This window comes from Cariama cristata, unplaced genomic scaffold, assembly GCF_000690535.1.
Source record: "Cariama cristata isolate BGI_N322 unplaced genomic scaffold, ASM69053v1 scaffold14511, whole genome shotgun sequence".
Lineage (NCBI taxonomy): Eukaryota > Metazoa > Chordata > Aves > Cariamiformes > Cariamidae > Cariama > Cariama cristata.
Window position 1 is genome coordinate 1 of NW_009598801.1, and position 13,030 is coordinate 13,030.

General features: G+C 40.4%; 1 protein-coding gene across 1 annotated transcript; it reads left to right on the plus strand.

The window, feature by feature from the left end:
• Nucleotides 1-1,455: 1,455 nt before the first annotated feature.
• On the plus strand, nucleotides 1,456-13,030 carry STK38 (serine/threonine kinase 38). The gene is made up of 13 exons (XM_009709437.1): nucleotides 1,456-1,586; nucleotides 3,839-3,890; nucleotides 4,046-4,168; nucleotides 4,748-4,831; nucleotides 6,699-6,822; nucleotides 7,724-7,878; nucleotides 9,012-9,114; nucleotides 10,067-10,128; nucleotides 10,674-10,791; nucleotides 10,994-11,117; nucleotides 11,837-11,932; nucleotides 12,185-12,279; nucleotides 12,921-13,030. Exons 1-13 carry the CDS (start codon nucleotides 1,456-1,458, stop codon nucleotides 13,028-13,030), a joined length of 1,377 nt encoding a protein of 458 aa, XP_009707739.1.

The following is a 13,030-nucleotide window of genomic DNA, read 5'->3' on the forward strand; positions in this document are numbered from 1 at the left end:
CGGGAGCATCCTGCCCCGTCACCATCCCGTCGCCGCGGTGGGTGTCGGTTGGCTCTGAGCGCCGGTCCCCGAGCACCAACAGGTGGTTTGGCACTCCTGCCTTCCAGCCGGTTACTGGCTCTTTGCCCTCTTTTGTGGTTTTTTTTTTCTTTTTCTGCACCCCTTTGGAGCCTGGTTCTGTCGGATAATTTTCATATTCTGTCCTCTAGGAAGTGAAAACCAGAGGCATGGCTTTCACACCTACCTACTTACAGCACACGGGGGTGTAACGCCCCGTCTCCTCGGGGGTGCGCGGAGAACGTGACCTGCCACTCCCGTGGTGTCACTCCGAGCTGCTCCTCCATAAAAAATAGAGTTTTCATCTCAAAAAACATAGAGCTGGAGGTTCTTACCGGCTCCCACGGTGTTATCTTTTCTGTGAACCAAGCTGTAAACGTAGCAAACGGAATAGTTGGTGTCTGTCCAGGATGCGATTCGCAAAGGCACGGTAACGATGCCTTGTAAAGATCTGCAAGAAGTAAACAGAAAAGAATAACTCCTAAACCCAGGCATTGTAAAAAGGGGAAGTGTGTGTCTAACCTATATTTGTCTGCAATTTCTAGTAATAGTTGCAAAAGTCAGTTACCTTACTGTGGCTTATGTTGTGAGCAGGCGAACTAGACTAAGAGGTAGTTTTACGCTTAAAATCTTTGCATTTTAATGCATTTTAGAAAGTAGAGCTGCGTTGTTAAATATGCCCTGAAACGGTGCTGCCCGTTGGGAGTGGCGTACTCTGATATGTACATACTGGATTCTCTTAAGAAATAAGTAAGTAGGATGCTTACCCTAGGGTTTGGTTTTTGGTTTTTTGAACTACAACTTGTTCAAAGGCAGTGGTCTTCTGGATTTTGCCAGGTTTCTGCGTGAAACCATCTAGTAAAAGCACGAGTGCTTGAAAGCAACTAAATGCCTTTTTTTTTTTTTTACCCTCCTTCTGTTGCTGCATTATTGGGGTGGCTTTCAGGATTTTGCTAAATTTCACTGCAGAAGAGATAGCAGACAACTGATGGAGTTACTTCTGACGGGATCATAGGAAGGGGAACTTCTGGATTAGATGTTTCAGGATGGTATTTCTGAATTTTTAACATTTATTAAAGGTAGAATATATTGGGAGAAAAAAAAAACAAACATTTGCAGTACTGCCTGAAATTGTTGTTTTTGAGGCATCGTGTTTCTTAAGTTTCCTTCCCTCTTATTTTCAGATCAAAAATGTTCAAAACAGGAAGTTTGACTGGTACCTTGTATTTTGTAAGACTTTTCCCTGCTTAGTCTTAGTTTAGACAACTGGGCTGTTAGCCTTTGCTGTTAAAATCTTAACTCTGATTCAGCATCGCTTAATTGATTGCAGCTCTGGTTTGAAGGTTATTTGTCATTTATAATGTTAAATGGTTCCTCCCTTTTCCTTTCCTACTAGCCATGGCAATGACAGGCCCAACACCTTGCTCCTCCATGAGTAATCACACCAAGGAGCGAGTTACGATGACAAAGGTGACATTAGAAAACTTCTACAGCAATCTCATCGCACAGCATGAAGAACGAGAGATGAGGTAAAACTCTTTCTTGCTTCCTTTCCAAACTGGGTTAAGAGCCAAAAATATATATTAACTGTATTTAGTTTTCTGGAGCCAAAGCAGAAATAGAACATTTTTACGGAGTGTGTACCTAAGCTCCTGAGATGGGCTTTTGGAATTGGGCTGTAGTTTAGACTGGAGCTTTTTGAGTTTCATTTGAAAGCAATTGAAACACACTTGCAAATGCAAAAGTGATATTAGTGTTACCAAGTTTAAAAAAACCCTCATATATTTGATTATGCAACTAAGTAGAAACTAACTTTGGGATGTGCTTGGGATCATTCAAGTACAATTCTGAAGTAGAAAGCCGGCGTTCACAAATGTGTATCTTGCCCATGTTCTGTTGCCTCTTCCCACTTTATGTCCCTGGTTGTAATATTTAAAACTCATTCTGGAGCATCAGTTTTAGTTTGGGTTACAACGTGTAATCAAGTCAGCTGATAAGGGAAGATAATCTTTTCAAAGACAATGAGGGATTGCTGTAAGGCCTGTCACTTAACGCCAACTTCTCGTCTGTGAGTTAGCTGAACCCGTGGCAGCTCTTGAAAGATATCGGTCAAAATATAACAAGCGATTTAACTGAGAAGTATTACTTTTACTTTCCTTTGGCTGGAACCCTCTAATTTGCTGAATACCCTCGAGTTGTAGCACTGGGACTTCTAATGTTCTCCCGACTTGCCGTGTAGTCTATAATCAGAATTTTGAAAGAGGTTCAGTGTTCGTTCGCTTGCAGACGTGCTGCCAAAACCCTAACGAGATCCAAGAGCAATGCCTGCTAACTACAATAACTGCAGAAATGAGGAAGCAATTTAGAAAGAAATGCTAACTTGCATACATATTTTCTTGAACGCTTCAAATTAGTAAGGAGAGCTTGAGGTCTAATCCAAATGGAAAGTATCACTGATTTAATTCCTTTCTTTCTCTTTTTATTGCTTTTTATTCTCTTCTTATGCTTTTTATTATGAGCGCTATTGTCTACTCCCCAAACCTCAATGGCAAGGTTTTTTCTGTTTAGGATCAAGACTTTGAACAAACATACTGCACTTTATAGGTTACATGTTTTTTTTAACAATAAATGTGTCTGTGGATATGCAATTTGGAGTTCAACTGGTGTTGACAAAACGTACACTGAAGTGCAGATAGGACCTATGAAGGATATTTGGGGGAGTTTCAGCATCGCTCAGGCATGCTGAGCTATTTAATTCTGCGTATTGCAGCGGTTGTCTTTTGCTACTGGAGTCACTGTTTTGAGTGTGAAATGAGATGACCGGACAGGGCTCGCTGGGTACTTAAGTAAGAGCAAAACAATTTAAATGTGCCTGGTTGTGGAAGCGATAACCCAAAATATTATCACGTCGCAGCAGCGGTGTAGTGGCACAGGAGACCGGAAGAGGATCTTGTGAAGAATGACTTGCGTAAAGAGAAGGAATTTTTAGTACATTTGTAATGTTATACCAGGAAAAACACACATGGAAAGGAAAAAAAAAAAACCCAAAACACCAATCCCGGTTCAGCCAGCTATTAATATGGTCAGTGTTGGGAAAAAGTTCTCAGAGGGTAATCGTTATGAATATCCCCTGAAGCCATTCCCCGCTCTGAAGTTCTGCTTCCTTTTTTCTTTTCTCCCAAATAATCATTATGTACTAAGGCCGTAAGTATTTCTGATTCTTTAAGGGGGAAGAATATGTACAGACATGTTTCGTCTTCCCAAATATTCTGAGTATCTCGGGTATTAGGAAATATAAAGTAACGTTTCTCAGTTTGCTTATGATGAGTTTGAGATGCAGAGAAATTACAGTGCAGACCCACAGATGTGTTTAAGTAGCCAGTTCTCCCTGGAATAAGTGAGACTTTGGTGTTTAAATCTTTATTATGGCTCTGGCCTTAAGTGACTTGCCCAGCTGCTAAAGAGAGACAAGAATTGAACCCAGATTTCCTCAATCTACATTCATATACAACAAAAACACTTGAATAAGATATGAAACTCGAGGCAGGTTTAGATTGTCAAAATTAGAGAGGACAAGGCTAGAATGGTAAAGCTGTAATACCAGATTCTTTGAGATTAATCTCATGTCTGAGTCTCCCTTATATATCATTTACGCTTGTTACTTGCTGGCATTACACCCTCCTTTCACAGCAAGCATAGACCAGAGGAGTTGGATACGTGTATGATTAAGAAACAACGTTAATGATTCAACCTTTATTTTTCTAATTTGCCTTCGCTGTAGACAAAAGAAGCTAGAACAAATGATGGAAGAGGAAGGCTTAAAAGACGAAGAGGTAATAAATATGGGCAAATTATCTTAATGATTAAATACAAGTGAATTTCTTTTATGAATGGAGATCTGAGATCTTTACTTGGAATTGCTGTGATCTCTACAGAGCCCACCTGCAGAATTCTCACTGCGGGTTTGTTTTTTTTTCCTAAACTCTAGAAAAGAATCAGGAGGTCAGCACATGCACAAAAGGAAACAGAGTTTCTTCGCCTAAAGAGAACAAGGCTTGGTTTGGAAGACTTTGAGTCTTTAAAAGTAATAGGCAGAGGAGCATTTGGAGAGGTAAGTCCAGAAAAAATGACTAAACCAATTTTTAAATGGCATTGGTATTTGTTGAAGACTTGCGTAGTTTATACAAGTGAAAGATAAATGTTGTAACGACCGCAGAGTGTGTGGTGTGTGTTTGTTTTTTTGTTTTTTTTTTTTAGCTTAAGTCACATGCATCTGTCTTTATGCCTAATAAATGCTGGGTTAAAAACATCCTGTGCTTTAAAGGAACGTGAATGCTGTTGAAAAGGACGTGATGGGCAAGCCAAGTACAAGTTTGGCAGCGTACTTTAATTGTGACCTCCCAGGGCTGCCCTTACAGAGAGGGAGAGCCGGAGGGCCACGCGCAGTCGTCTCTTCTGGTGGCCACCTTCAGCCAAAGTGGCTTTGGTCCATCTGCTTTAGGTGTCCGATTGCTCAATGCGTCATCTCTGTTAAAACGATTTTATCTCTTAGAATTAACAGAACTTGTTTGCCATTACTGTGCGCTATATAATGCTTTTTGTTTTTGTAATCTGATTTCATTAAATGGAAGCCACGGGCTTGATACCCAAATAATGCTGTATTTAACTGAAATTTTTGCATACTTCCTAGGTGCGACTTGTCCAGAAGAAAGATACGGGGCATGTTTATGCAATGAAAATACTACGTAAAGCTGATATGCTTGAAAAAGAGCAGGTGAATAGCCACCTTGAGTAGCAATGCTACCATCCATGTTTTTAGATGACTTTGGGAGGTCATTGTGAGGTGTGGAGAGGAGTAACAGGCATCTGTCGTTTAGATTTACTAGCTAAAAAATTGTGTGTGGTTTTGTTTCTCCCCCCTTTATTATAGAGGAAATAAGTCAGGAAAAAATCTTGTATGAATTCATAAGGGCCTGTCTTCTGGTGGGCTCTTGCAAGTATATATTTTTTTTTCCTGAAACATTCCTTGTATCAATGCAAAAGTTCAAGGAATATATAGTTTTCATCTGAACAGGGTTACAGGAGTAGTTACAGGCTACCGTATGTAACTGAGCACAGTGTTTCAGTCAAACAGCCTCTAATGCCTTGCTTAGTCCAAGCGGAAACTGCAATTGCAACACCTTTTCTAAGAGGTTCTTCAGAGTGAAGCAAGGTAGGACTGAACTCACTTTCTACTTGAAAACATGGGGAAGCAGAGCATTTTTCAAAGGATTAGGTTTGTCTTTCGCCAATGAAAGAGAAGGACGATTCTGTGTATCTGATTTATGTTCTTCCTCCTCATTTTATGATGATGTATGTTAGGCGTGCAGATGTGCAAATGATTCAGTGTAGACTTCAAGATCGGTGTTATACTGCATTTCTGATTTATGGAATCAGATATAAATATCAAAGTGCTACGACTGCTGGAATTCTGACTCAGAGCTGTAAAGTAGGAGCATTTAACATTTTTAAGGCTTTCCTCTGCTAGTACTTCTGGGAATATTATAGTCCGAGGCAATCATTTCTTGTTCAGCACTGGGGTGAATTGGGAAGCACTGTGTGTGTGTGTGTTCAAAAAATCAGGAACTGGTTTCCATTTCTGAAAGTACTTCTTTAAAAAACAAACAGCAGTGTGTTCACACACAAGCTTTATGCAGCACTGCTAAATTAGTGCTTTGATCTAAATCTGTGGGAATAGGCTGAAGCCGTAGCTGAAGGGTGTGCTAACTGTTTAGAGAAGAGCTACGTTTTTAGAGATCTAATTGTTGTATCTCCATTTTTTACAAAAATATCTTCTTGTATATAGGATTAACCTGTTTTTATAATCAACCATACATTTTTCCTCCTGAATCTTCGCACAGTAATAAAACCACTTAGATAACAGACCACTCCAAAACACAGTTTAAGAGAAGTGTTTTCGTAATATCCCATATCACTTGTGCAGTTCTGATTTGAAGGGGACCCAAATGCCGTAAGAATTGAAAGAATAAAAATGTAAATGTGTGTTATCTTCCTGTATGGAGCCTTGTTGTTTAGGAGGGTGGTTTGAATTTCTCTAGTTTGAGTTTTTGCTTAAAAGAATGAGGTTAGTGCCCTCTTGCCCTCCTACATATGTCCCAACTTATGGCAGCAAAAGTCACACAATGAGTGTAAATGTTGCTCAAGTGTAAATGTCCAAAGGCAAAAGTCCCCATAAACTTTCCAGTGGAAACATTTGAATGTAAAAGGGTTTTTCAGATCTTCATGCTGAGGAATAAAATGGAGTTGGTGTTCAGTAGGATTTATCAGATGGGAGGGGGGGAGCAGAGAAAGAAGCGTTCTGGAAAAATATTGCAGTTTAATGAAAGTTTCTCACCTTTTTGCTGTCAGAAGCATGACTTCTTGGATTTGTTTTTGAACATGTGATGCTATTTTATTACCTGAAAATATTGAGGCGTGTAGCTCTTGAAGTTTTGATAGTGTTTCTGCCCTTGTGCAGAAGTTTGACTGCTGTCTTATTAATATTTGATGCTTTTCAATATCATACTTGAATTGTCTTTGAAATAAATGCATCTAATAAAACATAGACTTGTAATTAATCAAATGCATGTGTGTATCTCCAGGTTGGCCATATTCGTGCGGAGCGGGACATTCTAGTGGAGGCAGACAGTTTGTGGGTTGTGAAAATGTTCTATAGTTTTCAGGACAAGCTAAACCTCTACCTTATCATGGAGTTCCTGCCTGGAGGTAACTACCTGAAATCAAAAGGCTGCTTTCCTTTTGTTCGTGGATTTCTAACTTCTTAATTACACTCTTGTCCCAGGCTACATTTCTATCTGGTTACCATCCGGCGGTGTTTGTACTGGGCATCACATGAGGAAACAAATCACTGCAAAGCTTTCTGCTTTTAGGGGTTAGGGTACTGAGGTCTTTGGGTCAGGCTCAAGGTGATCTCCTTCGGTCTTCCAGCTGCAGATGTTTGAAACTTGGCCTGAATGTTCTGCTGGTTCTTACCCTTCCTGTGCACTGGCTATCTATAGATCTGTACCATAACCAGCTTTTGATTTTTCTAACCTTTTGCTTTTAGCTGGCTTGCAGCAAGAGTAACTTTTAAGGTCCTTTTTCCAGAGGATGACGATGTTTGTCCTTGAATGATAATGCTACTGTAATTCACTTAAGAAGAAAGTTATATACTGAAGGCCTGTAATATATGTGACTAATGAAACCACAGGAATGCTTTCTGAGATGACACTGCACAAATGCAGTCTGTTTTTTTTTTTAACAGCTGTGTAACTGAAAGTATCTATTTTAATCTGTGATTCAGATGTGTAGTGGAGAGTGGCAGTCCATAGCTGACCCTTGTTTAAGGGATGCTTCTATACTGCTATTTCATCTTTATGCCCTTTAGCTGTCTCAGTAAGTTTAATGCAACTGTATACAAGCCTTTCCACATACAGTGATATAAGAGAAAACACAAAAGCTTGTCACAGAGGTTCTGGGGAACTGTATGACTTTATATGAAATCAGTTGGGATTTCCTGAGGTTTTAAATAGCTTAGTTCTTTTCTTTGTAAATGTCTTCAAAATCAGCAAGAGTGGAGTTTCTGTGTTCACTTGTATTACCTTTGCTATTTGTTGGGGGGCTCTAGGTGATATGATGACACTGTTGATGAAAAAAGACACTCTAACAGAAGAAGAGACGCAGTTCTACATAGCTGAGACCGTATTAGCCATTGATTCAATTCACCAGCTGGGTTTTATCCATCGGGACATAAAACCAGACAACCTTCTTCTGGATAGCAAGGTATGTACTAACCACTGGCTGGGTAGTAGTAAATAGGTCTTGTAATTTTTAATACTGACCTGAACGAGTGTTGACAATTGTGAAAGAAGATGGTGCTTCTTTCTTAGCCCTGTTGCTTCTAGCTTTGAGGGCATATCTGCCAGATGGCTGGGGGAGAAAAAAAAAAAACAAAACACAAAAACAAACTAAGAAAGACCTCTCCTCCACCTCCAGCTGTATTCATACCTCCCTTACGAGCTCATTTCTGACAATTGTTTAAGCTATTTTTGGTTATTTCAGCTGCAATTTTAAAACACAGTTTCAGTTCTTCCCTCTCAGTCAAAGATGTTTCCTTTTGGTCTCACATCTGTTGGGCTCACACTTGCGAGCTGTTGGGTAGATGATCTTATCAAATGCGAAGGATGTAGCTGTTCCAGTAGCGAGACTGAAAACGGAGATATTATCTCCCTCAGAATCAGGACGTATTTCTGAAGGCTGGCCAGGCTACCTGATTGCTTCTAGCTGGTTATTGGAGGCAGTTTGCAGAAAACTTGATTGTTTCACTATCCTATTGCCCACAATAAGTTTGCTTAAAATTTAGCTTGTTTGGAAAAAGTCTGCTAACAGTAAATAATTACACCTTACCACTAGCCAGCTAATAATGCACTGTTGGTATTACTTGATGTAATTTGGTATGTCTGTATCTAGATGGAGATAAACTCAGCACTTTGAAAAGGATGTGTATTTTAGATATACCTCTAAAAATTGCCCCTAGTCAGTGTGGTTGCATGTTACGCACTAAGACAGACCCAATCACTGAATTTAAGGTGTTTCTTCTTATCTGTTGGAATCAATGCACAACCCAGGGACTGCAGCTCCCTCTGGAGATGTTCGCTTTCTCTCTGAAGTGGTCAGGAGCTTGCAGGAGCAGAGGTTTCTTGAAGTAAATAGGTACTGGGCTTTCTCTGTGTAGTAGTGATGAAAGTATTAATAGCTTGATTCTATGTACACATCCAGTCTCAGGCTAAAACAAGGACGAGTGCATCTATTTATTATACAAAATAAAAGAAAGGGAAGAAGTAGGAAAGTTTATTTGCTATGATGATGACTCATACTCTTTTTGTATTTTGGGTGGTTTTTTGCTTTGTTCTTAGGGCCACGTGAAACTCTCAGATTTTGGTTTATGTACCGGACTAAAGAAAGCCCACAGAACAGAATTTTATAGAAACTTGAACCATAGTCTTCCTAGTGACTTCAGTAAGTTATTTGGCTTCAGAAGGGTATCTGCGTACTTGCTCTCGGTGCCTGATGTAACTCGTTTCAATGTGAGGCTACAAGGCCACAGTGGGGGGGTTTAATAATCAACATTGCATCTTGAGGTGTAATTTTGATTTTCTGTAAAATGTCTTTATAAAAATAATTTCAGTTACTTTAATGTACAAAACTCTCTTAATTTCCAGAAGTTTGTCTTTGAAATAGCCTCTGCTCTAGCCCTTCATCACATGTGTAATAAACCTGGAATGAAAACTCAGACTTGATAGATGCTAGCTGTATCTCATGTGTTACTTAATTTAAGAAGTAAGCACACAGTCTCTTTCAGTATTCAGTAATTTTCTCAAGGGGAATAAGTTTGATCATGGAGTTAAAAACCCCCTGAGAGCCTGGATCGCTGATGAAAGGCTTGATAAAATCTTATCATTATTACATAGGTTTGGAAGTTGCCGATAGGTTTAGGGTATTGACAGATGTTCTCTTTGCAACCATCTGGACTGGTGGAAGAGGTTACATCCCCTGCTTTGCTTTTAACTGTCCGCTGCCAGTGCCTGCTAGAGGCTGCTGCCCGCTCTGATCTGCCGCTGCAGGCACCCCTGAGATTGTGCCAGGTAAACTGAGGAAGGCAAGGCCGAGGCAGGTGAACTCGTTCATCTCTGCTGACGTGGCTTATCTTCAGTGGGGTGAATTAAGGTGTGCTTCCACAAAAACCTCCAGCTTCACTGTGGTGGTCAACTTTGGCTGTAGGGGCTGGTGATGAGCACCTGGGGGCTGTAACCTCTTACCAGCACAACTGAATACAGAGGGGGCTGGCTGGCCAGGCCCTGCCTACCTTTTTTGATGTTGTAAAGGAGACTTTTAGCGTAATAGTTTAGGGGTAAAAATGTATATTGGGTGACCAGTAGGATTCAGTCATATATATTGCAATCTCCTTTAGCTTTCCAGAACATGAATTCCAAAAGGAAAGCAGAGACTTGGAAGAGAAACAGACGGCAGTTGGTAAGTGTGTTTCACCTGCTTGGAAATGTTCCCTGCTGAGCTGTGCATTCAAATGGCACATGTATTTAAATGCCGGGCATAAAAACGTTTCAGAGTTCGGAACAATGCTGAAATAAAAAGATTCATGATTTCTCTTTTAAAAAGAGAAATGACTCTAGTTTGTCCTTCATCCATGTGCTGAACAGCTGGTGGCATATGTCTCTGCGATAGCACTGCTGTAATTATTTACATTGATATCGGGTGCCTCCCAGCTAAAACTAACAGTTCTTGCCACTGTCAATATAATAAAGGGCTAATGATCCATTCCAAGGTGTATATAGGCAGTGGCACCTTTCCCCATTTCCCTGATGGTATTTTGAGACTCCTTCACATGAACATGTTGATTTTGTCTCTACGATTCTTGAAATAAAGGCTGTAAACAACTTTGCTAAAGGATCTTGGAGACAATCTGGTGTCTTCCTCAAAATAACCATTGTTGTGTAAGTTCCCACTTCCATATCGGGCAGTTTTCTCTAAAGATGCATAACTGATGGTATTTGTTCCAGGCTTTTTCTACTGTGGGAACTCCAGATTACATTGCTCCTGAAGTTTTCATGCAGACTGGATACAACAAGCTCTGCGACTGGTGGTCACTCGGGGTCATCATGTACGAGATGTTGATCGGTAAGAAACAGGCAGTGCCCAAGTTTTAAGCAGGACCCCTGGTGTAGGACAGCGGCTGTATTTATGTGCTGGGGGTCAGGTTCTCAAAGCATCCACTCCTTACATGGTTTGTGAGGTGTGTTCTGACTGGTGCGTTGTAGACTTCAGTACCTACAGGAACTATTTTTGCTTTATACAAGATGGTATTTTTCTTTCTTTGCAGGTTATCCACCGTTCTGTTCTGAGACTCCTCAAGAAACATATAAGAAAGTAATGAATTGGAAAGAGACTCTGACATTTCCTCCAGAAGTTCCAATATCTGATAAAGCAAAGGATCTTATTTTAAGGTGCCAGCCATATGGTTTGCCAGTTAATACAGTACTAATTTTCTTGTCTTGCAAACTGTAATATATGCCTCTCATGGCTTGCTTCCCATGAAAAAAACCTGATGCTACATACTGTTATGCACATGCATCAAATGCTGAACTTCCTCATCAAATACATTTGTCTCTCAGAGCCCATTTAGTGGTTCCCTGACTAAACTATGCTAAAAAGGAGCTCTCACGTAAGTGCTGCTAGTCTGGCAAAACACGAATGTTTCTGCTCTTTGCGAGCTTCTCCTGGAAGCAACTCAAATCTTTTTGCCAGAGCTAGCTTCTTACAATAGCAATGGTTTTGACATTGTATGCACTGGAGCATACAAACGTATCCCAGGGCATGCTGACTCTTGCTCTTTCATTTATACTTTCAATCACTTATCTATTCTCAGGACAGAAATATAAATGTCTAGCTTTTTAGGCATTATATGTTCTCCTGCTCTGCACTGGTCCTGAAATAGAAAGGGCACATTATCCTGTTGTGAAAGAATACCACATCTTAATTGTCGCATTTGACATGACATTCCTAAACATAACTTTGTGTGTTGGTTTTGCAGTGGGAGTTCTTAATCTTCTCCATTTAGATGTTGAGAAACCGTAGTACTATCAGTTCAGAAAGCTGTTCCATTTCTGGATGGAATGCTTTCGTTTTCATTCTTCCTTCATTTTCATTCTTCCTTCCATCCCAGATTTTGCTGTGAATGGGAGCACAGAATTGGTGCATCTGGTGTGGAGGAAATAAAGAGTAACCCATTCTTTGAAGGGGTTGATTGGGAGCATATCAGGTAAGATGCTTTGCAGAAAAGCACGCTGCTCTTCTCTATGGACTTTTTCAAGCTAGTCCTGTTCAACAGAAGGGAGCAGCTTGACTGGCATTTATCATATCCAGGTGCGGGTGAGAGTATTTTGTTTCTTATCTGAAGCTTGCTAAGGTTTAGGTACTTTTAGTCTTTTATTCTGTTAAGAAGTGGAAAGTGGCTGAATCCTGCTTTCTTCTGCCTTTGAAATCTTAATGCTGAACCTGCTCTTCTTGGCAGAGAGAGACCTGCTGCAATTTCGATAGAAATTAAAAGCATTGATGATACCTCAAATTTTGATGAATTTCCAGAATCTGATATCCTTAAACCAACAGGTAAATGCTTTGATTCTGCACGTAAACCATCCTTCCTCTTCTCCGGTAGAATAATGTAACGTCCCTGTTAATCAGAGAAGGGATCTTACTAGATGCTAGGTTTTTTATCATGACCAAATCGTTAGCTTGGTAGTCTTGTGCTGCAGGGGTGTAATTTGGGTTTCAGGAGATGGGATGCAGACTTGTAAACGATGCGGGAGCTGTCTGAGAAGGAGCATCTCTAAGAGGCAGCAGAGCTCCCAGCAAGTTCAGATCTCAGCGGGACCAGTGAGCCCAGCACTGCGAGTACCCCTTGGTACCGGCTGATTCTTGCTCGCACGTCTAACACATAGTATAGGGGGTAGGGAGAGGGTGGGACAGGAGGGGATGAGATGTTCTGGTGTAAATCTCTAAAGGATCCTTGTGTTTAGGTGTCAAAGCATAGTCACACATTTGCTCCATGGGTTTAAAAAACGCATGACCGCAATTCTTGACTGCGGTTGAAGGATGAAACTGAATGCCTAGATTTATGGTATTTATTTCTTCAGAAGCATTCTCCCCTACTCCACGTCCAGTGTTTTGTATGAAAATAAACTTTGCAGTCTGCAAAGGATAATTTTTTTTTTCCTGTGTCTTATCAGTGGCAACAAGCAACCATCCAGAGACTGACTACAAGAACAAAGACTGGGTTTTTATCAATTACACCTACAAGCGTTTTGAAGGTCTGACAGCCCGAGGAGCAATACCATCCTATATGAAAGCAGGAAAGTAA